Source organism: Bicyclus anynana, chromosome 15 (assembly GCF_947172395.1).
Source record: "Bicyclus anynana chromosome 15, ilBicAnyn1.1, whole genome shotgun sequence".
Classification (NCBI taxonomy): Eukaryota; Metazoa; Arthropoda; class Insecta; order Lepidoptera; family Nymphalidae; genus Bicyclus; species Bicyclus anynana.
In genome coordinates, this window is record NC_069097.1 from 15,671,977 (window position 1) to 15,699,285 (window position 27,309).

At 40.3% G+C, this 27,309-nt stretch overlaps 3 protein-coding genes across 3 annotated transcripts; 1 reads left to right on the forward strand and 2 right to left on the reverse strand.

The window, feature by feature from the left end:
• Window positions 1–5,378: 5,378 nt before the first annotated feature.
• LOC112045661 (disks large-associated protein 5) lies at window positions 5,379–14,624 on the reverse strand. Its single transcript, XM_024081936.2, has 9 exons — window positions 14,478–14,624; window positions 14,146–14,240; window positions 11,253–12,390; window positions 10,528–10,667; window positions 9,691–9,849; window positions 9,234–9,408; window positions 8,075–8,265; window positions 7,068–7,136; window positions 5,379–6,877 (listed from the first exon to the last, which is right to left on the reverse strand). The coding sequence occupies exons 1-9, from the start codon at window positions 14,479–14,481 to the stop codon at window positions 6,332–6,334; spliced, it is 2,517 nt and encodes an 838-aa protein (XP_023937704.2). The 5' UTR covers window positions 14,482–14,624; the 3' UTR covers window positions 5,379–6,331.
• Window positions 14,625–16,008: 1,384 nt separating this feature from the next.
• On the forward strand, window positions 16,009–17,580 carry LOC112045663 (alcohol dehydrogenase class-3). The gene has a single exon (XM_024081940.2). It carries the CDS (start codon window positions 16,323–16,325, stop codon window positions 17,451–17,453), a length of 1,131 nt encoding a protein of 376 aa, XP_023937708.2. The 5' UTR covers window positions 16,009–16,322; the 3' UTR covers window positions 17,454–17,580.
• Window positions 17,581–18,110: 530 nt separating this feature from the next.
• LOC112045662 (regulator of MON1-CCZ1 complex) lies at window positions 18,111–25,453 on the reverse strand. Its single transcript, XM_052885825.1, has 11 exons — window positions 25,241–25,453; window positions 24,711–25,081; window positions 24,329–24,450; window positions 23,447–23,565; window positions 22,699–22,812; window positions 22,345–22,477; window positions 21,873–21,973; window positions 21,569–21,726; window positions 20,147–20,546; window positions 19,800–19,989; window positions 18,111–18,374 (listed from the first exon to the last, which is right to left on the reverse strand). Exons 1-11 carry the CDS (start codon window positions 25,358–25,360, stop codon window positions 18,319–18,321), a joined length of 1,884 nt encoding a protein of 627 aa, XP_052741785.1. The 5' UTR covers window positions 25,361–25,453; the 3' UTR covers window positions 18,111–18,318.
• Window positions 25,454–27,309: the final 1,856 nt, after the last annotated feature.

Below are 27,309 nucleotides of genomic sequence, written 5' to 3' on the forward strand. Positions count from 1 at the left end.
TAACTTGATCAGCTTTGAGATTTAATCGCCCTCTGTTGGTATATCATCATACCCACTCCTAACACAGACTAACCGTCTAATTGTAGGGGAACGGAGATATTGGTCATAGGCAAAAAACAAGTTTATCCAGCGAAACATGAAAATGTATCCACCCTAACCTACGGGGTGCGAGTTTATTAAAAATTGCATTTACTCTCCGGCACGCGACGACTTTCATATCAACATCTTGTGTGGATGCTGCAGGCTCAAGTCTGTAGCCAATTGCAATGATACTGGTACTGAATGAGAATCTAGGTTTCTCTCTCAGAATACAGAACGAACCAACTCTTTAATAACCTGAGGTTTCTCTCAAAAGCTTTTTACTTCTTTTATGTAAATCTAAACGATTTTGTTTATTTACAATACAATTACTTTACAATTGTTTGTCTCATGTCTGTTTGTAACAACTTTAACACCGGTCTAAAAAGTACCTAGTTGTGTGTAGACAGTGCGAAACAATGATACTTTATACTAGAGATGAGGCACTAGCGCATCAAAACTGAGGCAGACAATTTTTCAACATTTATATAATAAACTAGCTGAGACCGCGCAGTTTTACCCGCGTGGTTCCCGTTTCCGTAGGAATACGGGGATAATGTTTAGCCTATAGCCTTCCTCGATAAATGGGCTATCTAACACTGAAAGAATTTTTCAAATCGGACCAGTAGTTCCTGAGATTAGCGCGTTCAAACAAATAAACTCTTCAGCTTTATAATATTAGTATAGATGTCTAGTAGATTACCACAGGCGTTTAATATAAAAACTGTGTCAACCAAGCTAACTAAACCTAATAAAGTTAACAAAACTGTTTAGCTTGCCAGCCGAAAGAGAAACAAAAACTACTCGTTCACCTACTTAATTCAGAAAGTTAGGCTTTTCGTTCGAAAGTTAAACACAAAGTGCTATCATCTGTAGGTAGCGGTGGAACAATAAACATCGAGCCTTTTAAGCCACGATTGGCTTCTGCCCAAATTCGTACATGGATATAGTTTTATTATTACTGACTTTCAAAGCTAAGCCAACGAATGGACTTGACAATTTGGGATAAAAGATCAGAACATGCCTGACGTACCTATCTCAAGGAATGTTGTCTCAAGGATGTTCTTTAAATCAAAGTAAACATTATAATTCGTTCCTCGTTGGTCTAATGGTAAGTATATGTTCATAAGGCTCTGATTAAAAGATCCTGGGTGCGAATCTGGGTCGGTCTATGAGATATAGAGCTTTTCTTTGTTCTCAGAAATTTTCAGTTATATTCTCAGCCGGGAGTTGGGAAGTTGGAGGTGCTACACTCCGTGCCTCGGAGAGCATGTTAAGACATCGGTCTCGGTCTTCATCATTAACATCTGATAATGGTCCATGAGGGAATATTATCACCCTAAGCTCGCCAACCCACATAAAAACGGCGTGGTGGGTCTAGGCTCAATTTTTCCAATTTTCCAAACGTATAAAACGCTGTCGTCCTTTTTGTGACGTCACAATGTTACTCGCTCCATTTGTTAACGTGAACGTGACGTCAAGAAACAGTTGAAATATAGACCATCATGTCCGACAGCGTTTTGGCCAATGATAATTTTATACTATAGATTGGTTACATCCGTATAAAATCACCACAAAAAGTGATCCGAATAAAAGACTACAATATTGAGCGCACACATGCACAATTTTGTCTTTAATTCCATTATATATTTATGTACCTATATATAGTTTTTACACTTCCTAAACACACAACTCGACATTGTAGACGATATTTACGTATTATTTGTATAAAATATAACGTTCGTTGTTGACCACAACTTTAATAACATTGAGTTGGCTATAAACCTCTTTTGAGCGCTTCAGTTTTCTAGCTAGTAACCTATCGGTATTTGATATCATTGGTTTTGGCTCGTATTGACAAAAATATTTTAAATTTTAAATTTTCGTGTAATCACGTCTGAAAAAAATATGATTTTTTTTAATATAGTAGAACTAATGAACAATTTCAGACCATTTAAAAAAGTGTTAACTAGCCTATTGCTTAGAGCATCCCGTTTGGGGGGGAACCAGAGCCGTCCGACGAAAGTTAAGGCAATTTCAAAATGCACACATAATTAGTTAACAGTTTTAATTATTTCTTTGTAGTTTTTTTTTACTAGTTAGCCCTTGACTACAATATTGCTTGTGTAAGTCATGATGAAATCTAAGATGGAATCGGGCTAACTTGTTAGGAGGAGGATGAATATCCACATCCCTTTCGGTTTTTACACGGCATCGTACCGGAACGCTTAATCGCTAGGCGGTACGTCTTTGCCAGTGGGGTGGTAACTAACCGAAGCCTCTCACCAGGTAAACATGGTCCAATTAAAAAAAAACCTCAATCGGCCCAGCCGGGAATCGAACCCAGAACCTCCGTCTTGTAAATCCAACGCGGCTTTCACTGCGCCACGGAGGCTATCAAAAAAGTTCACTGGATAGAGGAGCACACAAAGAATCATTGCAAGCATCAAGTTAGAGTAGTAAGTACGCGAGAAGTTAGAGCACGATAAGTTTGCGTGTGGCCAAAATCGGAACTAATCAAAAGTGCTGCCATCTTGTCGTCTGTCTCTATCTATCTCTTGGCGGGTAAAAGAGATCACTAACGCTGGCAACATAATAGGGTATTTGACACTTTTTTAGGGTTCCAAACGTATGTAATACAACAATGGAACTCTTTTAATATCACTCGCGCACATTTTAATGTCTGTCTGTTTTCTCCGAATGTACTGAACCAATCCAGTTGAGGTACACATATCAATTCTTGTGACCCAAATATAGGGATGTGTGGAAAGTTGCACAAAAGTTGCGCGCTCTCTCTACCTTGACCCGTGACTGAATAGATATTATGATCAATTTCGAACCCTTCCAGAGCCCTAAGTCCACGTGGGGCTGACAATTTGGCTCCACGCTATGTAGGGCAGCAGTCCACTTCCAGAGGCGTCTTATCACTGGCTGGCGAGCGCCCAAGCGCCGGCCAAAGAGCGGATATCGAATTATGGTTATTATACTTCGATGCGATCTAACCATACATGTTTATTGCTGCTTTTTCTGGCAGAAGCTCGGAAATTTATGACGCGAAGCTTATTAGGCCTCATAAGGGTGCTTTTCCACCAGATGTGCTACGCTACGTTGCTATGGATGCGTTTGATAACTATATATCATATTCATTAGTGCACATAGCTTAGCACTGGTGGAAACGGATTCAACCAAGATATGGTTTTTTATATGGAAAGGATGCATGCTATGGATACATGCCTGCTATGGGCCGGCATCGCATACTCGTAGCACAGAAAACATATGTACAAGCTCAAAGCTCGAGCTGCGCATCTTGCTCGCACAGCTACATAGCTTAGTATTGGTGGAAACGTCACATATTTTCGTAGCGTAATTTCAAATCTTCGCGGTATAGCTGCATAGCACATCTCTGGTGGAAAAGCACCCTAAAGGGACGTAGGCGAATAGTTTGTTCAGTCTTGGAAGTTCGTTTAGCTTTGGATGAACTGATGAGATTGTACACTACAGACAAACATAGACAGTTGACAGAAAGTGTGTTGGTGTGGAAAACTGAAGGAACGTAATCATGAATATGATACGAACCTACAGTTACCAATCTATACACAGAATCGCCTTTGATCTTACCACTACACCGTGGTGGGCACAGGGCTTTGATTCAGGGTAAGCATTTTAGCACAAAAATAAGACATGTTCATTCTCATGCCTTACATTAAGTACATACTCACAGAATAAATAGGGCACAGGTGCAGGGTGAGCAAAACTTATCCCTTCTGGGAATATGGAACTTAGACCCATCAAGCCCCTCCAATGCGAGTAGTGACAACGCAACGCAGATGAATGCGGAACTCGCGGCGACGATATTAAAGTTTGAATTTGTCTTAAATGCAGGCGTTGACATTTGGTTCAACTGTATAGCTGTCTTTCATAACCTGTCCCAGGCTCGAACCCGCGACCCGTAATCGACGCCACACTAACCGCTGTGCCAACGGGGCAGCTAGAGGCGGCTACCTACCACATTGAAAAAATTCAAACACCAAGGATTGTAATATTTTCGTTTATTATATAAAAAATTAAATCACATTATTATTAATTACAAATATAATGAAACACACATTCCTTAACTGGCAGACGCACAACTCTATATAAGATTTCAGTTTCAGATAATATAATAAGGATAACAGAAGAATTTTGAAATAATACGAAATTTAGATTATAGACTTGTAAGATCGTAAGTAGATAGATTGATAAGTATGACATATTCCAGTTACTTTTACACACATACATAATTTGATTTCTCTATTTCGTACACGTAATTTTTTTGTACATCTTGATGAAAATCGCTAATAATCATGTTTAGAACCAAGTAAATATAATGTTAAAATGTTACAAATTAAAATTGTTTCCCAATTAAAATTAAAATAAAACAAATGTCAAGCGTAAATAGAAAATATAAATGGAAAAAGATTCAAAGGTAGTTAAAAGTAACAAAAAACATTACAATAATTTCTTTTTTACAGTAAGGCTGGTCGCACACGAGCCACCGTTCACAGCAAAACAATTACCAGTGGATATTCTCTACAACTCTATGGATTCCTTGGTCACGTCGATTGTATAAGTAGTAGTAGTATAAATTGTATATAAATTAGGAGTATGCCAATAGTAAAGCAATTTTAAAAGTAACAGGATATATCAGCAATCGTTACTTTCGGAGCTACAGGGATATAAAGGGTTTTTTTTTTATTCTTTACAAGTTAGCCCTTGACTACAATCTCACCTGATGCTAAGTGATGATGCAACGTAAGATGGAAGCGGGCTAACTTGTTAGGAGGATGAAAATCCACACTTCTTTCGGTTTCTACACGTGTACTTCTACACGTGGTTTCTACACATTTTTGACGGCCTCCGTGGCGCAGTGGTGTGAGCGGCGGATTTACAAGACGGAGGTCCTGGGGTCGATCCATGGCTGGGCCGATTGAGGTTTTCTTAATTGGTCCAGGTCTGGCAGGTGGGACAGGTATAAAAAATAACTACAAAGAAATAATCAAAAAAAAAACTATTTCCCAAAATTGAATAACTAAAACGAATGCAGTACACATTTAATTCAAGTGTAGATTACAAATTACGGTCACCACCACCTTGGTTCTGGACAGTGGCCCGTCTGCGCCAAACCTAAGTTAAATTATATTATGATCTTAGTTTCAAATACAATAATTGTTACAAATATATTCAGTACATAGAGTTTACTATATTAGACATAACATTATTTTTCAGACGATTTTAAAAACTACTCGAATATAATAAGGCACTCAGATAATACAGAATTGTTATTAATTATAATAATTAATACGAAATACATTAAAAAGCGAAGCAGCGCTCCGATTTACAGAGGAAATGTCAAACCACGCAATTTTATGAGAATAGATATATGTTGCCAGCGTTAGAGATACACGACAAGATAGCGGCACTTTTAATTAGTTCCGATTTTGGCCACGCGCAAGATATAGGACATGTCCCAATTTTGTATGGAGGCTGGGCCTTTATTCCAAATGTCAACTAAGCAAAACAAATAATTCTCATCTTAAAAGAACATAAAACATAGGGCTTAAAATCAAAAATAAAAAAAAAATTGGAACCCGCACTTTTTTTTTAATTCATTAAATAAAATGTATTTTTTCCATTAGCTGATAACATTAATTAAGAATTTTTATCATGGCAACATGCTTGTAACTCACATCCTGACAGATGGTCAGTGATCTTCGCGTAGTAGCGTTCGTTTATGGCGTTTTTATAGCAACTTAAGGTTTTTTTGTTTAATGCTTCTCTGGCTAAGATTTGATGTTTATTTTTACTTGTGTCTTATTGACATTTGACAATATTACATGACATTGACAGCTTACACCGGATGTAAATTCAATTCCAGGTGTTTTTATTGGTTCATTTGAACACTTTTACTGTATTGTCTATGTTTAATTTGTAGACAAGGGAGCGAAACAAAAAAAAATATTTATCTAATTAATAGCGGGTTCCAAAAATTCTGAAAATTATTTTCTCAACAGCAATTTGTATCTTCTATCCGTAAAAAATACTATCGACCTGCTTATAAATTATAAATAATAAGGGCCCATTTTGGGACATCCCCTTTGCGCGTGGCCAAAATAGGAACTTACTATATTTCAAATATTTTTGCAATAAAACAAAATAAGTATGCCTCTACATGACCATAATTTGGTATTACACATAAAATGAAAATGAAATCAACTCATTTTCTAAATCCACTAACAGATGGAGTGACTGGTTGCTTTACATCATTAACTTCTAACAAAGTCTTCTTCCTTCTAGAAGATCGTGTAACATTCAAATTCTCACTAGCCGGTGTTTGTAGACTCTTTCTCCTACTTCGGGTCATTACTGGAGTGGTTTCTTCTGCTGTTAATCCCAACTTTCTTCTAGACTTACGTCTATTCTCTTTCTCTTCTGTGTTCTTTTCCACTGTTTCTGAAGATATTTTCAAATTCTGCAACTTGTCAGTGGCCAATGCTGCAGCATTAGAAGTGTCGTCTGCAATATTCTGTGATTCCTCCGAATTCAGTGATTTATCAGGATTTGCTGATTTCTCTGCATCTTGCAATTTATGGACTCTGGAGGTTTTATCATCATCTCCATTTTGAACTTGTTCATTATTATCTCCAAATAGTTTGAACTTTATTTTGCCCGTCGATTTCGGGGTTGGGTTAGTTTGTGATTTCAGTATGCTCTTCCCTGGCGTCGCGTTCCAGTTTATTGGTGGCATGTGGATCTGGTTTCCCTGGAAAAATATTAATAGTGTAGTTGTGTTGACTCCATATCAAAAGAAATGGATGGATGGTTGTTGATCTTTTAGATTAATGGATTCTAATGCAGTTTTCAACAAAAAAATTGTTATTTAAGGTTTATATAGAGTAAAATCCGTATTAAACAAAAGACTGAGGAAACCTAGTTAAAGAGAAGACCCTCACCTCATACGGCGAGTCGTCGCTGTCCACTTGCTTGCTGATCGACGACGCGCGCAGTATGGCGTACGAACTCTGTAAAAAAAATTATGTTATTAACTATTAATTACCTTAATCATCTAATTAAGCAGTCATGTCTGTCCATAATACGTGACTCTACCGCCGGTTTGTGAAGTAGATTCTACCAAAAAGTCATAACTTATAATAACCTAAATATTGTCTACAATGTCGAGTTGTGTTTTCAGGAAGTGTAAAAACTATGTATAACGGGGCACTGGCTAAATTTCACTTCTGATAACGGAGGAGCCGTAGCCTCAGAGCAGGTTCTAAGCTTGACGTGTCAGATGGCAGATACACAAAGTAACACTATCGATCATTACCAGAACGACCATTTAACTTACTAATACAGTTCTACCCTCTAACTACAATATTGATCAAGTATAGCGCTGATATATATCATGATCAGATGTAAACCAGGATTAACTATATAGTGCAGGTAATCAAGCACCGCTCGTGTTTGACTGGTTTATTACGGGCTGGCCAGGGCTAGTAGCAGGGTTAAAGGGCCCTTTTACAACATGTAAACGCTCCCCTTCTCCGCTCGTATTGATTCCCAGCTAAGTAACTAACAATGTAATGGCCGGCCTATATGGATAACTCACCCACTAAACTTCTCACTATCACTATTTAACAAATGGAAGACGATTATTCATTACGAGAACGCGATTACAACTGAACTGCTCAACTAGCAGACTACAGTGGGGGCAGGGTGCCTCACTCTGTTTAGCGTACCGGTCACCCGCCATATTGGACACGATGCTATTGGAGTCACGTGTTCAACCATTTACAGTCTTATTTACTTAACCTTAATAATGAATCCTGATTCTAATACACAATAATAAACATAGATTTTGTTAACTGATCAAATAACTTTTTGCAGTGCTTTTGTAAGTACGTAACATATTATCCAGTATAAAATGTCGTTAACAAGATTAACAAAGGACTTGGCGTACCTTTTTAGCGGAGGCCTTAGCTTCGCTAGACAGCACGCTCTTCAGCAGCGAGGGCCGGCCGAGCGGCGTGGCGGGCGCGCGCACCGGCGACGCGAGCGTGGCGGGCGACTTCACCGGCGACTGGACGCTGAAGAATCCTGCTTCGAACGTCTTCACGTCGGCGGTGTCGGCTTTCTTGGCTCTGCGGGCCGCTGGACACGACATTTTCAACTTGTTAGTAATAGGGTACTTGATTCATTACTAGGACCAATACAATGATAAACGTCATTTAGGGCCCGTTAGATTTGATTATGGGACGGAGTCCATAGTATAGACAGAAAATTGAATAAACGCCATGATAGAATCTGACACATTCTCCCAAAAAGACAACAACCATATATGGACTCTGTGAAGATACGAGATTAAGGCGATTCGTTAATTCGGACTTCGGTTTTCGCAAACTTTGAGGAACAAATGGCAAATGTCAACCATTGCAGTGTAGTGCAGTGTGAGGCGTTCCCATAACCATTCTTTTGCAAAAAGCAGCAAAAATATTAGTTAACAATTAGTTCGACACATACATCACGTGTGTTACTTTTAAACGTTTAGAAATTTTTAAAAATTACTTGATCAAAAATCGTGCTTGCATCATAAACTAAAAATTTATACTATAAAGACAGAAGTTGCACACTCAATGAAAACGTATTCGTAAACATGCAAATCAACTTGCAAGGAACCTAATGATGGAGAAGGTTTCTCCACACAAGATGTCATGAAATAGACACTACATTATTATATTTGGGCAAATCACTGGATTTCGCACCAAACACGCCTTAATTCAAATACTTAAAATCCCGCTGAATGTCTAGCGACAGAATGCAGGAATAATGAGAGACTGAATAAAAAAAAAGTGCAGTGTGAGGCGTTGCCTAATTGGTTGGTCTAATTTGCAAAAAGCAGCGCCATCTACGAATTAAAATTTCGAAAAAATAGTTACATGTGACTTGTATTACATGCTGAAAAATTGTTTGCTGTGAATTAAATAATTGAGCAAGCAAGGTGGTTTGCAGGGAGCCGCTGGATATAGTTTCGGAGTCCTCACGCGAGGCTCGTCCAGTCCAGCCGTGGACTTCCATGTGTTGATGATGATGATGACAGCAAGCGACAAGGTTACAGTTACCCGCGATGATGTCCTTCATGCGACTGGTGGGCGGCGGGCGGGCGGCGCGCGCGGGCTGCTTGGGCGGGGGCGCAGGCCTGCGCTGGCGCTGCGCCGTCGGCTCGGGCTGCTCCGCCACCCAGCCGCGGGCGCGCGCCTGTTCTAGTTTCTTGAAACGTATTTCTATGTTTTCAACCTGAAAATAATATTTTTTTTGTAATAGTATAAGCAAGCAATAACACCTGATGGAAAGCGCTGATGCAACCTAAAATGGTGAAACGTGCTTGCTTAGAAGATGCCTTTTCACTCTTGATTTTAAGATTGGTACCACCATCTTTTATTGGCATCTTCTAGAAAAACCAAAGCTAGAATGGTATTCCATATCTCAACTGTGTGTATAAGGAATTGGGTTTTAGTCATTTATTATTGCACAAAGCGCCGCACCAGCGACGCGAACTGCTGCATCTCCTGCGCGTACCTGCATGAACACCATGTCCCAGAAGCCCTGCAGGTCTCCGGTGGTGACGAGCGCCTGCCCCGGCTCGGGCAGCTCGCAGCGCCGCACCAGCGACGCGAACTGCTGCATCTTCTGCGCCATCAGCAGCCGCGCCTGCCCCACCGCCGCCAGCACCTCCTCCTGACACACCACACAACAGTCACTTTATGACGTCTCGGTAAGGCTGCGACTGTCGCTACCCACAGGTCGTACATAAAGTACGCTAAAATGAAGATGCGTCAGGCGACGGTGACGCACCGCCACCGCGCCCCTACTTTACCGGTGATACCTAAAATCTTGTATTGCACAGCTTAACGCACTATGTTCCGAAACTTCATAACGTTTGCACTGTACTGTACTCGAACCAGTAGCCCAGTGCAATACCATAGTGTAGTCAAAATCTCAATATTTAATGGTAACATAAACTGGAATATTTATTTTATTAAGTTTTGGAATAAGCCTCTCTGTTAAGATTCTTATAATATAAACTTAATAATAATACAACACTACTATACTAATTATTTGTAACACTGTTATAGATCAGATTAGGACTGCAATCTTTTGTCATAATAATTATGTACAAGTATGTATTTTTGTACAACATATATGTAACACTCAAAGATCGAAAACGGTCAGTGAGCGGCAAAATAGTTCACAACGCGTTGTGGTCCACATGGCGAATTTCGTGTTATGGCAATCATAGAAAAACCAAATAGCAAGATTTATGTCGTGGCTGACATGCTATTCAATTTCAACACGTTGTGACAATAAAAAAAGCCATGACGACTGACATATAATAATTCATATATGTATACTAACTTGTATTTCATCTGGTAGTGTAGTTTGCTCTGCTATCTTGTCCCACGTTGCACACTTCTCTGTCATGTTTTGGATCTCAGAATTGAGTTGGTTTTTGAAATGGTGTACACCCATATCACAGTAATCATCGTCCATTAAGCCTGGAAATATTTCAAAATCAATAATTAGAAACCAGAAAATTTGACACTTAGTACAATTACCACAAATGAGTTGGAAGGATGAATTGGCAAGCTATACCTGAACTGTAATTAACCAAGTTCAAAAAGGAGGAGGTTAAGTTGAGAGTATCAGGAAACTTGACTTGGAAAGACTTTGAAAGGGACATATCCAAACATTAGCTGGTGTGTATGATAAAAGAAGACACAAAGTTTTTTGCACAAGTCCTAGGGACATCATCAACATTTGGATCAAAAAATATTTTTCTAGATTTTATTGTATGATTTTGTTCACATTTTTAACATACATACCCATGCTAATTTACAGCTTTCTAGTATTTCTAGTAGTATCTCTGTGCTTAATCGCGGACAGACTGACGGTCTAACAGACAGACAGACATGGCAAAACTATAAGGGTTCCCTGTGGAATACGGAACCCTAAAAACCTGTTTAATGTCTTAATAGCCCAAATGAGGAAGTATGGGGATAGATTAAACAAAGCCTACACCAATGTGTTAGAAAATGGCTGATAAATAATCAAGAAGAATAATTAGCAAAATAATGTCTCACCGTCTGCAATTTTCCTCAACATTTCCTTTCTATTATTCTCTTTTCCCCGTGACAAATAAACGCGAGGGCTGATCATTTGCACTTCCAATGCTATTTGTTCCGGTGTCCACCCGGTGTTATTTGATTTTGGTGAACGGAGCTTCTCTTCTGAGCTCGACTCGCTTTTTGGTATTGGATTCTTTGGTGTAAAGCCTTCTACAGTGTTGACAGGCCTATTTGGTGTTGATTTTGTATTTAAACTTTGTGTTGCTTTTGGACTTTGTGGATTCTCAACATCTGCTTCCATACTACTTGGTTGAGATGAGCACTCTGCTAGTTTTTCAATTGGTGTTGGTGATACAACTATTATTGGTAATATTATTTGCTCACTTTTATTTGATTCTGGTGGATTTCCAATTGAGTCTGTAATGTGGTCTTTAGACGGAACAGATTTCTTACTTTTAGCTGATTTTTTAACTTTAGGTGCAAGTGTTTCTTCTTCACCGTTTGATGAATTTTTTTTAATTTTAGATTTTATGTCAGTCTTCGCTGTGGGTTCATTAATTACATAAGTTTTTCTTGTATTTGATTTTGTTTTATTTGACAACAGACCTGGGTTACTGGTTTGTTTGACAGTTGCGTTATCATTTAATTTTGTTCTACTACGTAAAGTTCTCGGCTCAGGCTTTGGAAGCAAGTTATTATTCACTGGCTGCTGTTTTTTAGGTGCAGCTTTTTCTCTACCATAAACAGTCAAAGGAGGCACAACAAGATCCTTAAGAACAGGATTAAAAGCAGCATTTTTAGGTGCAAATTTGTATTTATGTTTAACTTCCTTATTATTTGTGACATTATTACTTGTCTGGGACCTTGTCACTCTGCCTGATGAGCTGGGCCGAAGCATGGAAGGCAGAGGTTCATATGTTAGGACATGCTTGACCGTGCTCACAATAAAAGGCTTTTTCTTTAAATTCAACTTTTCTTGCTTTTTCTTTTCCCTTTCTTCTTTCCACTTTTTTAACTGCAACATTCTTTGTTCTCCTTTTGTCAATGAAGGTTCTGCTTGTGGCTCACATTCTGGTAGATTACGAAAATTGTCAAAAAATGTTTGTCTTGTCTTTCTCTTGTTCTTCACATTGGTTTCTAATCGTTTTTTTACCTGTGAACATACAGGTTTTCATTAAGCAGACAGATTCTTTGTTTTAAACAAATTAAACATAATATTATATTACTATTACATTTACTTTGATTTTTAATCAACTTCAAAAAGGAGGAGTTCTTAATTTGACTGGTATTTTTTCTTTACAAAAGTAAAACCACTAAGGCAGTGAAAATAATCTTATTTTTATTTATTACTGTTGTGTTGCTGCCTAGCTCACTCAATATTGTCTTACAATTTTAAGAGCATATTATTTTAACACAAGCGGACGCCCGCGACTTCGTTCGCGTGATACCCTACTACTACCCTACACTCTACAGCTACCCTACCACACAGGGGATGAGTAGGAACTCAACCCTACCTCTACCCTACCCCTTCCAAACCCCTACCCTACCCTACCCCTACCCTACCCTACCCCTACTCTACACCTACCATACCCTACCCTACCATTACCCTACCATGCAAAGGAAACTTAAAAAATGGAATAGCTTCTCCTGTTTTCCCAACATTTCCCTTCACTGCTCTGCTCGTATTTATTGTAGTGTGATGAAAAGTATACTATAACCTGCCCAGCAGTATGAAGAATAATTGTACCAAGTTTTGTTAAAATCCATCTAGTAGTTTTTGTTTCTACATACACAACAGACAGACAGAAAGACAAAAATTTTACTGATTGCATTTTTGCCATCAGTATTGATCCCCCTGATAGTTATTTTATTTTGGAAATAGGTATATTCATGTACAGAATTGACCTCTCTACAGATTTATTATAAGTATACATAATATTGAGCTTGCTGTGGGAAACTAATATCCCTTGAACTAGCTAAATAATGAAAGTGAATGAATATTATGATAAACTAAAAATTCATATGTGGTGTAGGTCCGAGTAGAACTGCATCAAGTTCTTACCCTAGTAGGACAGTTAGGTTCTCCCAAAGGAGACCAAGCATTTTTACACTTTGCTGGATTTCGATTAAATGAATGAACCATTCCAATGTCCAAATAAAGGTAAAATCAAGTGCGTTTGTGTCACTGACATGCTCAGCAGTATATCTGTAGCTGACATATAGTGCTGTATATTATTAGAGAAATGTTTAGTATGTATATCAGGGGTGTAGTTAGTGTTCAGACCGTATCAATGATACAGGGCGCCAGGGCTACAGGGTCCCTAAGTACTCAGATGGGATAGCAACAGCTATCAGACTTGTCACTATTGTCTATAGAGGCAGTTTTTAAAGACTGACATCCTAAATTTTTAATTTATTATAACAAAATTAATTAATCAATCTGCCCAAAATAAAGGTAAGAAAGTGTATATTTTATTTGAATCATCTCAGAGGAAATGATAACTAGCAAGCATTTGTGTTTCTTATAAGAGAAATCTTTAATTTTTTTGAAACCCCAACTAAGTTTGATACAGGGCCTCTCCAAGTCACGCCACTGATGTATATAATATGTAATGTTGAAATAAGTTGAAGTTCTAAGTTTTCCCTGCTATCGGCAGTCTCTTTAACACGTTCACTGCGGGACGAGGTCAATTGACCTCGAAGGTACCTATCACGTCTTCGAGAGGTACGAGGTCGATGGACCTCGTATCGCACCACTGGTTGTTTTAGTACGAGGTCAAAAAAACTCGTACCACATCAGGAGAAAGTACAGAAAAATCAGTGCCGCAGCGAACGTATTAAGTGCCATTCTTTATTATAAAATAATTTTAAACTTATTTGATAGTTATGGATGTTCAAGATACATTACCCCTCCAGCAACACTGGTAAATTGTGTTGGTTTAACTTTATGTTTGTTATCGCGGCTCTGCAACCGCAATAACCCACTGAAGTTCAAAGCTTTATCTGAAATTAAATTGAATATTGTAGGATGCATGCGACACGAGACTGTAGTGTTTAGAAGCCCTTACAAGATACCTATGTTCAGCATTCAATGATCGTCGGCTGAAAATGATGATGGTAAATTAATTATGAACATGAATCAATTCTCCATTTCACTTAGAATAATCAACAAGATATTTACAATAATATCATTAATTATTATTGTGATCTAATTTATTTACGCATATTTGATTTTCTTACCCATTTTTCATTTGAATATATCTGAAAAAAAGAAAAGAAACAAAAATCACGAAACGAAAAGCACAAACAACAACGATTATTCCGAAAATTTAAATTAACTGTCACCAGCACAAACAAAGTTATGTACAGTATTACCAACTCTCAAAAAATATTTATCCCTAAAGTTTGTGTCAAAAACTCATAAAATCACCTTAATTATTGAGTGGACAGTTTGTCACTCTAAACAATATAAATTATGATGTAATAATTATGTTTCATACTTTTTATTTAATACATAAAATATTACGTCTTCATCTGAAGATTCAAATTTGTTGACATTGAATAAATATGACATTTTTTTTATTGGATAAAAAATTGCCACCAGTCGTCACAGAGTGGCTATATAATTACGTATTATATCTCGTTATAAGTCGCTAGGTCAAGAAAGAAATATTAATATTATCATTATCAATTCAAAAGAGTCAAAAATACCCTTAAAAATTTTAGACCCCTAAAAAAATCCCCTCGCAATTATTTACCCCTTAAATCTGGGGGGAAACCCCTAAGTTGGGAACCCTGGTTAAAAAACTCTTTGAAACTGGTTTTACACTTACAGTCCTGAGTTCTAACCTTTTTGAGATATGATGACCACATTAAACTCGTAGACAGAAAAATCAATAGACAGATGGACAGTCTATTGCTCTCCCTCAAAAAAAGAGAATCATGAATCCTATTATAAGCATACCTTGAGCCCACATCATCATCATCATTATCAGCCGATAAACGTTCACTGCTGAACATAGACCTCTTGCATGGACTTCCAAGCACAATGGTTTCGAGCCGCTAGCATCCAGCGGCTTCCTATAATCCGCTTGATGTCCTCGGTCCTAGTGGGCGGTTGACCAACACAACGTTTTCTAGTGCGGTATCGCCACTCTAGCACCTTGGTGATTGCCATTTCAGCTTCGCGACTCCCGGAGATTCCCAAACACTGCCCAACTAAGCCCACCAATCTGCATTGGAGCAGTATGGTGGAAAGTAAAACAATTTATGAGCACAAAATTATGCCTCAACTTATTGCAAAGGAAAAGTACCTACTGGTAGGTTTATGATTACGTTTATCTGAGGTCTAAGTTGTAGCCAGTATCTATGTTTGTAAAAAATTGGTGTACAAATTGGCCGCTCCCAAGGTCCAGATTCTTGAATTTTGAAATCACGACGAATCAAACCTCGAATTTAACGTGATTCGCGGCGTTCACGGCGCGAACGCTTTACGCTGCTAGTGTAGAGTCCCACTGAGCATGTAATCATCATTACCTCGTTTTAGAAGTCGAGCTGTCATGCACGCAGCGACCAATACACGATCAGTTACAGTTGTGGGTGCTGCAGAAACGTGAGAATAATTGATGGTCAATGGCGTGCATTACGAAATCAAGGTCAAGTTTAATTTTTGACACTTTGACAATTTGAGTTTGAAACAGAAATCAGAATTATGTAATCAAAATGAAGTTCTATTACAGTAAAAATAAAGCTTGTAATACAAATCAATTATTATGCGACTTACAATGTTTAATGTATTTTCCGTCTCATTCTGTATGATGTAATGTGATGTATGTATTGTATTGTTGATTGATTTTGATTGTATCCCTATCACACGATTTCGTAATCGTAATTTGATTTTCATTCATATTATTGTCATTGTGACATTGTCAATTTGTCATCGTATTCGTAATCTTTCTTAATAGTTTATCTCGTTTTTATCTCCAAAAGTACAATTCAATCCTACTGATTATACATTCTCTTTGGGTGTATTTCTTAGTATTAATTTTATAATATTTCTCTTTGCATTTCCAAACCCACACTGAAATGTCGACGGCCGGACAAGTGATAAAATGCAAAGCCGCAGTGGCCTGGGAGGCCGGGAAACCTCTTTCTATCGAAGAAATAGAAGTGGATCCCCCCAAAGCTGGCGAAGTGAGAGTCAAGATACTCGCGACCGGCGTCTGTCACACCGACGCGTATACTTTATCCGGTAAAGATCCGGAGGGCGTGTTCCCGGTCATTCTAGGCCACGAGGGCGGAGGGATCGTAGAAAGTATCGGGAAAGGAGTCACCACGGTGAAGCCGGGCGACCACGTGCTGCCGCTGTACGTTCCTCAGTGCAAGACTTGCAAGTTCTGCCTCAACCCCAAAACTAACCTATGCCAAAAAGTTCGAGTCACTCAAGGTCAAGGTGTTATGCCAGACGGTACGAAGCGCTTTCACTGCAAAGGACAAGACCTGTTTCACTTCATGGGATGCTCTACATTCAGTGAATACACAGTCGTTCTAGAAATATCCCTGTGCAAGATCGCCGACGTAGCTCCTCTAGATAAGGTATGTTTGCTGGGCTGCGGTATTACAACCGGATATGGTGCAGCGCTAAACACCGCTAAAGTGGAAGCTGGCTCTAACTGCGCTATCTTTGGCCTTGGAGCCGTCGGTCTAGCTGTCGCTCTGGGCTGCAAAGTGGCCGGTGCTAAACGTATAATCGGCGTGGACATCAACCCGGACAAGTTTGAAATTGCCAAGAAATTTGGCATCAACGAATTTGTGAACCCCAAAGACTACGATAAACCCATACAGCAGGTACTTGTGGATTTGACTGACGGTGGATTGGATTATACTTTTGAATGCATTGGAAACGTGAACACTATGCGTGCAGCTTTGGAGGCAGCTCACAAAGGGTGGGGAGAGTCTGTAATCATTGGTGTGGCAGGCGCCGGAGAGGAAATCAGTACACGTCCATTCCAACTGGTGACTGGCCGCGTGTGGAAGGGTACAGCCTTCGGAGGGTACAAAAGCAGAGACAGTGTACCCAAACTAGTAGACGACTACCTCAATAAGAAACTACCGCTTGATGATTTTGTTACTCACAAACTGCCGTTGGATGAAATCAATGAGGCATTCCACTTGATGCACATCGGCAAAGCCATCCGTGCTGTCATCCAGTTCTAAATGAGAAGATATTTTCAGATATTTTGATCTATATATGTAATTGTTTAAGCATTATATTATATTGTATGCCATGTTCTATCATGTAAAACTAGATTTGTTGGTTTAATATAATAATGGTTTCTATAAATTGGTTTCATTTACATTACATTTGATAACATCTTTACTACAGACAATTAAGTATGTGTAATTGTATAAAAATCTATATATTTTTCACTACTTATTTATCTTTCAACTAAGTCTGCAAAATGTGATTTTGGTTTTAAGAAAAATTGCTGTGTGTATTTTTAAATAATTATGATAATAAACCAGTTTCTGTTTATGATTGTTGCTCAACTTCATAACAAGAAGCTAATAATAGTTTTCCTGTTTACACATCATATTATTATGTTTCCATGTGTTAAAATGATCAAAGCATTGTTATTCAAGTAGTCTCAAAATTAAATTACTCAGTTTTTTTACAAATACAACGGAAACCATTTCCAAGATAAAATTTGATGTAAATGATGTTGCTCAATAACTATCTACCTGTGAAACTCCCATTTAAATCAGTTCAGCTGTTTTAGATATTAGCCTGGACAAAGAAGCAAACAAAAAAGTCTAGTATTGTATAAATAACTATATGTAAACAATCACATAAAATGAAATAAGACAAAAATATTTAATGGTAAACATTTATTCATAGGAAATATACAGTAATACCTACTTACATTACATTATCTACATTATTTATCTACATATTAACAGTTAATATTATCTAAAAATAATTTACATACTTATTGTCTAAAAACGAAGATAAAGAATTTACCTACCTACCTTAAAACTGATAAAAAATAAGTTACGTCATGATTGACCCTTGAACCTTCATTTACGATTCTGAAGTGAGCTGTCGGTAGTAATCTATGTAGATGTCGCATTGTTCAGCTGTAATACATAAAAAGAATTTACTTTATACATTTAGTATTGTAAGCAGCACATTATGTTAACAAAGCGATGCAGAAACTAGATTTTTTAATATGCCCAATATCTGATGGCAAGCAACATCATTTGAGGGAGGAACCAATTCGAAAAAAAAAGAATGATATTTGTCCAAAAGACTGCTGAGATGCTATTTTCACTGTTCAAGATTTATACCCTCTTGCTAGCTAGTAGCTACTCAATAGCTTGATAAGTGATAACCTTTCTTAAATAAACACGTCTTTATAAAGAACACTAAGCAATGCGCGATATACTTATCGCCATTACCCATTTAGTTTGTATAGCAATTCAAAATTTAACCGACTTACAACACTAAAATTAACCTAAACCTAGCCTAACCTAAACTAAAAAGCAAGAAATAACATCGTGCCTACGTGCTACCTTCTGATCAGTTTGAAGGCGGTGTTAAATGTTTTTGATGTGAGTTTACCCCATCCCCTTCAAAAATTACAGACCTTATGTAACATAGGTCCTTATGTAAATTAGTTTGAGATTGGTATATACGAGTATACTGGTCCAGTGGTGGCTTCAGGTGGGATTCAAAAAAGGACTAGGGTACAGGTAGAGGTAGAGTAGAGGTAGGGAAGAAGTAAGAACACATAAATCATAACGGGTCTGCTAGTATAACTGTCGTCATCAACCCATATTCCGCTCACTGCTGAGCTCGAGTCTCCTCTCAGAATGAGAGGGGTAAGGCCAATAGTCCACCACGCAATGCGGATTGGCAGACTTCATGCACGCAGAGAATTAAGATAATTCTCTGGTATGCAGGTTTCCTCACGATGTTTTCCTTCACCGTTTGAGACACGTGATATTTAATTTCTTAAAATGCACACAATTGAAAAGTTGGAGGTGCATGCCTCGGACTGGATTCGAACCCACACCCTCCGGAATCGGAGGCAGAGGTCATATCCATTGGGTTATCACAGCTCTAGTATAATTGTAACAGGGATAAATTGAAATAAAATGCAAGTTTTTTGACGACCTTCGTGGCGCAGTGGTATGCGCAGTGGATTTACAAGACGGAGGTCCTGGGTTCGATCCCCGGCTGGGCAGATTGAGATTTTCTTAATTTGTTTAGGTTGGCTGGTGGGAGGCTTCGGCCGTGGCTGGTTACCACCCTACCGGCAAAGACGTACCGCCAAGCGATTTAGCGTTCCGGTACGATGCCGTGTAGAAACCGAAAGGGGTGTGGATTTTCATCCTCCTCCTAACAAGTTAGCCCGCTTCCATCTTAGATTGCATCATCACTTACCATCAGGTGAGATTGTAGTCAAGGGCTAACTTGTAAAGAAAAAAAAAAGTATAACTAGAATTGGGATAAAATACATATAAAGCTACAAGGGGGTAAGAGGCAAGCGGCCGGCTCACTGTTGAGGAAGTGCGGCGAGCCGCGCGCGCGCTCGTTGCGCGCCAGCAGCGCGTGGTAGGCGGCGAGGAAGGCGCCGGGCGAGTGCGCGCGCGCCGCCGCCAGCAGCTTGCGCGCCGCCACGCCGCCCCACGCGCCGCCCGCGCGCGCCGCGCCCGCCGCGCCCAGCGGCTCGTCCCAGCTCAGCAGCACCTGCCGACGTTTATACTGTTACAGCACACGGCACGGTCTGCGAGCAGAACATGCGCCGACGGCACGGAGCTCTGACATGGATCTGAGTCTTGATTCTTGTCTTGGATCGAGTATTGTTTGTATCCATTTGCTCCCTTCGTGCCTGGATCGGACGTACCTCCACCACGTCGCCGTGCGCCTTGAGCCGCCACATCATGTCGAGCGCCAGCTGCGCCGCGGCGGGGTCCAGGTGGCCCAGGCTCAGCAGCTGGCAGGCCAGCGGGCGCGCGTCGCCCAGGCAGCCGCGGCGCACGAGCGCGCGCAGGCGGGCGCCGGCGCCGCGCGTGAGCAGCGCGCGCACGGCCAGCGCCGCCGCGTCGGGCTGCGCGGGCAGCGCGTGGCGCGCCAGCGACGCCAGGTAGGCCGTGAGCGCGGCCACGAGGTGCGGCTCGTCGGCGCGCGGCGCCAGCACGTGCGCGCACACGTCGGCCTGCGCCAGCAGCACGGGGAAGTGCGCGCGCCCGTGCGCCGCACCCGCGCCCGCCGTGTTGCGCGCCACCTCCGCGTCCGCCCACCGCCTGAGATACACCGCCACGTACGGTAGGTATTACTAACCTCCCACGCATATGTCGTCAATGCCGCAGGTTAGTGATATCTGTGGTAGGCGTATGGAGCGGAAACATGGATAATGACCATTTGCCATCCATACATTTCAAAACGCTCAGCATCACATTTGTAACATAACATTTGTGATTATGTTGTATGTAGGAGAATTGAAGGAAAACCAAGAATACAAACTGAAATGGAAATAGAAAGACCATTTTTGTCACATAAATGATCGCCACTAGGACAGATAATATATTTATTATTTTAATTGTTTGGTAACTTTATAATCTCTAGAACTGACTAGACTAGTGGGGCTAGAAGAATGAAGAAGACTCTCCAGCACTCCGTCCCCCATACTGACACGGCACCCGCGACCTTCCAGTGTACTGCCTGCGTGTAATACGTGTGCGTACCCATGCGCTGAAGTCCCCTTGGCAATTCGAGATTCGTGCCAGTATTCTTGTAATATAAAAGTAGAACACATTAATTTCGTTTTTAGATTGATGAATAATATTTCTTATATTAAATCATATTTTAATATGTCTGTCGAAAATGGGTTTTGGACATCAGAAGCGGATTTAAAGGGCAAAACACTATTATTGAATGAAAGTCTGTCTGGCACAGTCCTGGAGTCCGGGACTTCAATCAATAACCTTGAGCGAAGTCCCGGACTTGTGACTGAAGGATGTAGGGTTAAATAACGTCTTTTAAAACTAGTTAACACTCCCCTTCTCCACTCAAATCGTTCTCCCTGCTTATCCATGATGGATTATTCAACAAGAGGTGTGGACGGATCGAACGTCACAACAAGAATAACTATAACTAGGCCGCCCAAGCGGTCTCCCCACCTAACTCACGGAACATTTAGTACTAGCTCAGCTCGTGACGACTTGAGCCGACCGATCGAATGACTCACTCGCACCGACATGTATATTACAATAAAAATCTTCGATTCCATTTACAGTATAAGCACACATACTTAATCGACACGTACCTATAAACAGAGTTGATTTCGTCGAAGCACTTGGTGAGCTCGACGAGGTAGGTGCCGGCGTGCGCCACCAGCTGGTTGAGCACGCGGTAGATGGTGTCCCGGCCGGCGCGCCGCCGCAGCAGCGCCGCCACCACGCGCGGGACGTCGTCTTTGAGCACCTGTAGCACGTGCCACGTGTGATATTAGCTAGTTAACACGTAATGCGAGGATTCCCGAGTGTGCGAGGGCGCATGGTTGTGACGGTTACCGTGGCAGTTGGCACATGGTTGTGACGGTTACCGTGGCACATGGTTGCGAAGGTTACCGAGTGCGCGAGGCCGGCGGGCAGCAGCTGCACGCGCCACAGACAGCCGAGCCGCGCGTCGATGACGTAGTCCGGCTGGAACACCACCCAGTTGCCAGAGTCTGACTCTTCGCTGAGGACTTTATCTTTTGAATTTAATCGGAGTGGGTTTTGTTCACTGAACATGTTATGCCTAACTTAATGATGATGATGTTCACGCATATCAAATTAGGCATAAAGACAATAAACAGTTTTCTACGTCAATGCTTCGGAAGCGAAATCAATCTGTGCAGTCAAGCATAAACGGTGAGACCATAACGGAACGCACGTGTCGTGAGCCGAACATAAGTTATAGTAGTAGGATAGTACTTGTTAATGAATTTTACATTATCACCCTAATTGGAGCAATCACCGCCAACCCGCATTGGAGCAGTGTGGTGGGATGCCCTGTAAAATAGGCGGCTAGTGGTCAATGAATGCTGACAAAGGATACACATGGGGCACGGCTGGTCGTCCACGGAGGCGGGTCTCATGGACACCCCCTGCACCAGCGGCAGATGCATGACCACGTTGTTCTCGGGCTTCGCCTCTTCCATGATGTCGAAAATCTGTGACGTTTGACTGGACTGCGGACAATAAACATATCATAAATTTTTGTAAAATTCAGAAGAAAAACAGACAAAATATCGACCAATGGCAGCACAACCGGAAACACCACTATCACTTTCATTGCGTTGGAACAGCAAAGATGGGACTGGGACAATTCCACAGGTATTGGTTGACATTTCATCTATGTGTTTCACTTTGTCATTGGTTGCAATGTAGGCCTACTGAGGACACGACTCACCTGATGGTGGATGACCAGCAGGTGGTCCACGACGCTGACGGCGAAGCGCCCCGTCAGCCCGGTCTTGAGCACGTGTTGGACGCTGCCCCCGCCCGATATGGGCATCAACCACACCTGGAAACCGTATATTAAATTTTTTTGATCTATATATTTAAAGTGAACGATGTTTCATTGTATCAAAATTTTTCGTCCATCTATTGCATGTCGCATTACCACAGAGTAGGGGTAAAGTGAAAGACGCTAAATATAGCAACAACGGCACTTGCATTGTGGTTTTGTACAACCCAGACTGTTTTTTTAATACTTTTATACAATTGTCATTGTTGTCAGGCACGCACCTCAGTAGGGTTGGACACAAACACAGCACGAACACGTCGCGCTCCATCACAGGCCGAGACCACTCCACTGCAGTATTGTGTCACGCTCTGTCAGGCACGCACCTCAGTAGGGCCGGACACGGTGGGCGCGGCGGCCGCATGCCGGAACAGCGCGCACCACGCCGCTCCGCACAGCCGCAGCACGAACACGTCGCGCTCCATCACAGGCCGAGACCACTCCACTGCAGTATTGTGTCACGCTCTGTCAGGCACGCACCTCAGTAGGGCCGGACACGGTGGGCGCGGCGGCCGCATGCCGGAACAGCGCGCACCACGCCGCTCCGCACAGCCGCAGCACGAACACGTCGCGCTGCATCACAGGCCGAGACCACTCCACTGCAGTATTGTGTCACGCTCTGTCAGGCACGCACCTCAGTAGGGCCGGACACGGTGGGCGCGGCGGCCGCATGCCGGAACAGCGCGCACCACGCCGCTCCGCACAGCCGCAGCACGAACACGTCGCGCTCCATCACAGGCCGAGACCACTCCACTGCAATAGTGTGTTATACATTCAACGAGGCAACTCAATATTAAATTGGTGATCGAAGGCAATATCCCGAACAATAAGAGCTCCAGTCACAGTATGTTTTTTGAATGAAATTATCAATTGCCAGTAGGCCTAAAATGTGGCCCACAAGATAATTATGTTGTCAAGACAAAAAAAAATTTCAACTAGTAGCTGCACATCCAGAACCTCACTTGTCCCATTTCAATAGGGAGAGCCATATTTCAACTATGGCTTCTATAGTATGACAATGTCTTGTTCACTTCAAGAGATTTGTCTTTGATGCTAGGCCTTCATGCAGTGGCGTGCACTTCATACATGCATTAAAACACTGCAAATGTTTTTTTAATGCTCATTCAATGCACATTTGCCCAGTTTAGTTAAATTGTCTAAGTAGTGCATACCCTGATCAAAAACCTTATGTACGCCACGGACTTCACGGTACTTAATGGTTAGCTCACTTCTTCTTACCTGGGCCTTTTCTACACTTGGCCACTAAGAGTTGGTCGTTGTACGTAGGGTTAGCCCACTTTTAAATGACTACTATTCTGACTATAAACTATAATAAACAAATATTGTTATTCTCTTTATTTATTCTTGCTAATGCAGTTCTTTTATTGGTGATCTCCTATTTATTATACAGAGAATTAATTTGTGTCAAATTTATGATAAACTTGTGCACAATCATTGCCCAAAAAAATCAACAATTTTAAATTTAAACTCTGAATAAATTACAGCCATAATTTACCTTCTAACTTCTGCAGCTTTGTGATGGTGGAGCTGTTGAGGGAGAAGGGTTGAAGCAGTGCACCATTGTTGCCTGCCAGTAATATGATGTTGCTTTGAGCACACCACGAAAACCATGCACCACTGAAATGAAGTTTTTGTAAACTTGTAGTTGGAGCTTTAATTGTATAAAAATACATTCACCTGATACATACAGGTGAAATTAGTACTCAATAGAAGCAGGTGATGCTTCAGTTTGATTTAGTTTTTTGTCTAATATACATCATATACAATAGCTAAGTAGTTTTTACATATACCATCTGCTTCACTCCTCTTTGGGAAAATTTACATTTTATTGATTCCACAGAAGAAAACAAAAATAAATTATTGTAAAAATATCATACCTAAAACTAGTACTCTTTAAAGTCTTCAATTGTTTCTTATCTGGCAAAACTTGCAACAGCTCTATGCCATGATCAGTAATAAAAGCTATTTCACTTGCTCTTGGCCATACAAAGCCTAATATCTTAGCGTTCTTCCATTTGCAAGTGTGTGTGTACTCAATATTCGTAGGGGCCAGGTCTTTGAAGTTAACAAATTCCACTGTGGCATTCTGACCCTCGATGTTTCTTTGTATTGCAAGTATTTTGTGGTCAGGTGAGAACTTTATTGATATAATCGGTCCCTTGTCTTCCATCCTGAAGGATGTGCATTTTGAGTCATCCATTCCGTTCACAGTGACTCCCGTCACACCCCCTGATCTTACAGTGAAAACCTGCATACATAACATTAAAAATTTCAAATTAGGCGACTCTACAGGTAACTTTTGAAAAGTTTGTCTATTTACAGTGAACCAAGACTATTTGATGAGAAAACCCGAAAGAGAAAATCATTGAACAAGTATAAAATTACTAATTAATAACAACTTTGTTACCTGTCCATTTGTGTCGTCAAAGAAAACATTAGTAACGGGGCTGTCGGCGTCAAATCTCTTCGGCTGCTCCGACAGCGATAGATAATACTCGTCGGAGTCTTTTAACGAAAACTTAGCCATGTTCTAAATTTACTATTTTTATTAATTAAATTGTAAAAAACGGCAAATCATTTGGTAAATAAACTTGTTGACTTGTATGCGTTTTGACTTTTTGTTTTTTTTTTTTTTTTTTTTTTTTAATTTATTTTACGGCCTTGGATACAAGTCCTTATAGGCCCTGCTTTAAATATTACAATTTTTCTTAAAAATAATACATAGCACTTAAAATTATCGTCATAGTCGTCGTCTAAATATAAATTTACTACTGTATTTTACAATTTTTCTATTGTGTTACTAATGAAATCTACAACAGGCTTATAAAATAAATGGTTCCTCAACAATTCCTTAATGTGGCGGGGATCACACTTAATTTCGTTTTCTTCCTTTACTAACTCTATCGAACTTGCTAATATTATTCTCTGTATACCAAAAGCTGAACACTTGAAAATTATGTGATTGATATCTGCGTCGTCTTTTTTACAGTACATGCATTTGTTATCTTTATAAATTTTTAATTTGAATAAATGGCTTGGCACTAAACAGTGACCAAACCTTAGTCGGTTTATTATTGATATGAATTTTCTTGAATCCCAACTCATTTTGTAATACCATGGCTGCACCGGTATTTCATTTTGTATCTCTGCGTACCAACATCCTTTACTTTTACTAGTTTCTTTCCAAAGTTCATGCCAAAGCAACTTCTGTCTCTTCTTCACTTCATGATAAAAGTCTGTAAATGGAGTTTTGATATTGTCTGAACAATCTTCATTAAACAATCCTTGTCTTGCTACAGAATCAACCAGTTCATTGCCCGCTATACCTCTGTGGGAGGGTACCCAGACAAATTCTACGTTCATTCCAGTTTTTCTTATGTCTAGTAATACATTTTTAATTTGAAAAATAATGTATGAAGACTTATAACTAAAATTGAAATTGTTAATAGCTAAAAGAACACTTTTTGAATCTGTTACTATAATACAATTATTTACACTATGTAAAATTTCCTCTTTTATATAAGAAATTGCTTTTAAAATTGCAAAAGATTCCGCAGTAAAAATACTACATCGAGAATTTAACTTAAACGCTTTACTACATTTTTTTTGTGTATCATAGAAAGCAGCACTTACAAAGTGCTGATTTTTAGATCCATCTGTATATAACTTATAATAATATTTACAATTTTTATCAATAAACATAAGGAAGTCTATGTTTGACGTAATATTCAACAAATGAATTTTATTTTTCATAATCAAGCTCTCAAAGGAGCAAGAGTACATGGGCCAGGCGTTACTAACATTTATGTTAGTGGCAATATTATGCATATATGTCATAATAATAGATATGGTAGGTTGTTTACCTGCCAAAAGTGAATTTGCGGTCGCTTGTAAAGATTCAGTTGTAGATTTAGTTACAGTTAGTAGACTATTTGGAAGCAAAAGTTTGTTCACTATTGAAGAGCTCGATGATAGAGCTTTCAAACAAAATCTTTCAGCTAAATATATGCGTCTTACAATTAAAGGAGAAATACAAGTCTCTACTTCCATTGAATTAACAGGTGTAGAGCGCATCATCATCATCATCATCATCATATCAGCCGATGGACGTCCACTGCAGGACATAGGCCTTTTGTAGGGACTTCCAAACATCACGATACTGAGCCGCCTGCATCCAGCGAATCCCTGCGACTCGCTTGATGTCGTCAGTCCACCTGGTGGGGGGTCGGCCAACACTGCGCTTACTAGTGCGGGGTCGCCATTCCAGCACTTTGGGACCCCAACGTCCATCGGCTCTTCGCACTATGTGCCCCGCCCATTGCCACTTCAGCTTCGCAACTCGTTGAGCTATGTCGGTGACTTTGGTTCTTCTGCGGATCTCCTCATTTCTGATTCGATCACGCAGAGATACTCCTAACATAGCTCGTTCCATCGCCCGCTGTGTGACTCTAAGCCTTCTTATGAGGCCCATTGTTA

What these genes read in the sequence shown, in the direction of transcription:
- LOC112045661 (XM_024081936.2), bottom strand. An exon ending in TTACCAGTGTTGCTGGAGGG is followed by an intron (nt 12,391 to 14,145) that starts GTAATGTATCTT and finishes GTATGTTCACAG; the next exon opens with GTAAAAAAACGATTAGAAAC. An exon ending in GGGACATGGTGTTCATGCAG is followed by an intron (nt 9,409 to 9,690) that starts GTACGCGCAGGA and finishes TATTATTTTCAG; the next exon opens with GTTGAAAACATAGAAATACG.
- LOC112045663 (XM_024081940.2), top strand. Translation starts at nt 16,323, where the DNA reads ATGTCGACGGCCGGACAAGTGATAAAATGCAAAGCCGCAGTGGCCTGG.
- LOC112045662 (XM_052885825.1), bottom strand. Translation starts at nt 25,360, where the DNA reads ATGGCTAAGTTTTCGTTAAAAGACTCCGACGAGTATTATCTATCGCTG. An exon ending in CCGTGTCCGGCCCTACTGAG is followed by an intron (nt 22,813 to 23,446) that starts GTGCGTGCCTGA and finishes TACGGTTTCCAG; the next exon opens with GTGTGGTTGATGCCCATATC. An exon ending in CGACCAGCCGTGCCCCATGT is followed by an intron (nt 21,974 to 22,344) that starts GTATCCTTTGTC and finishes GCGAAGAGTCAG; the next exon opens with ACTCTGGCAACTGGGTGGTG.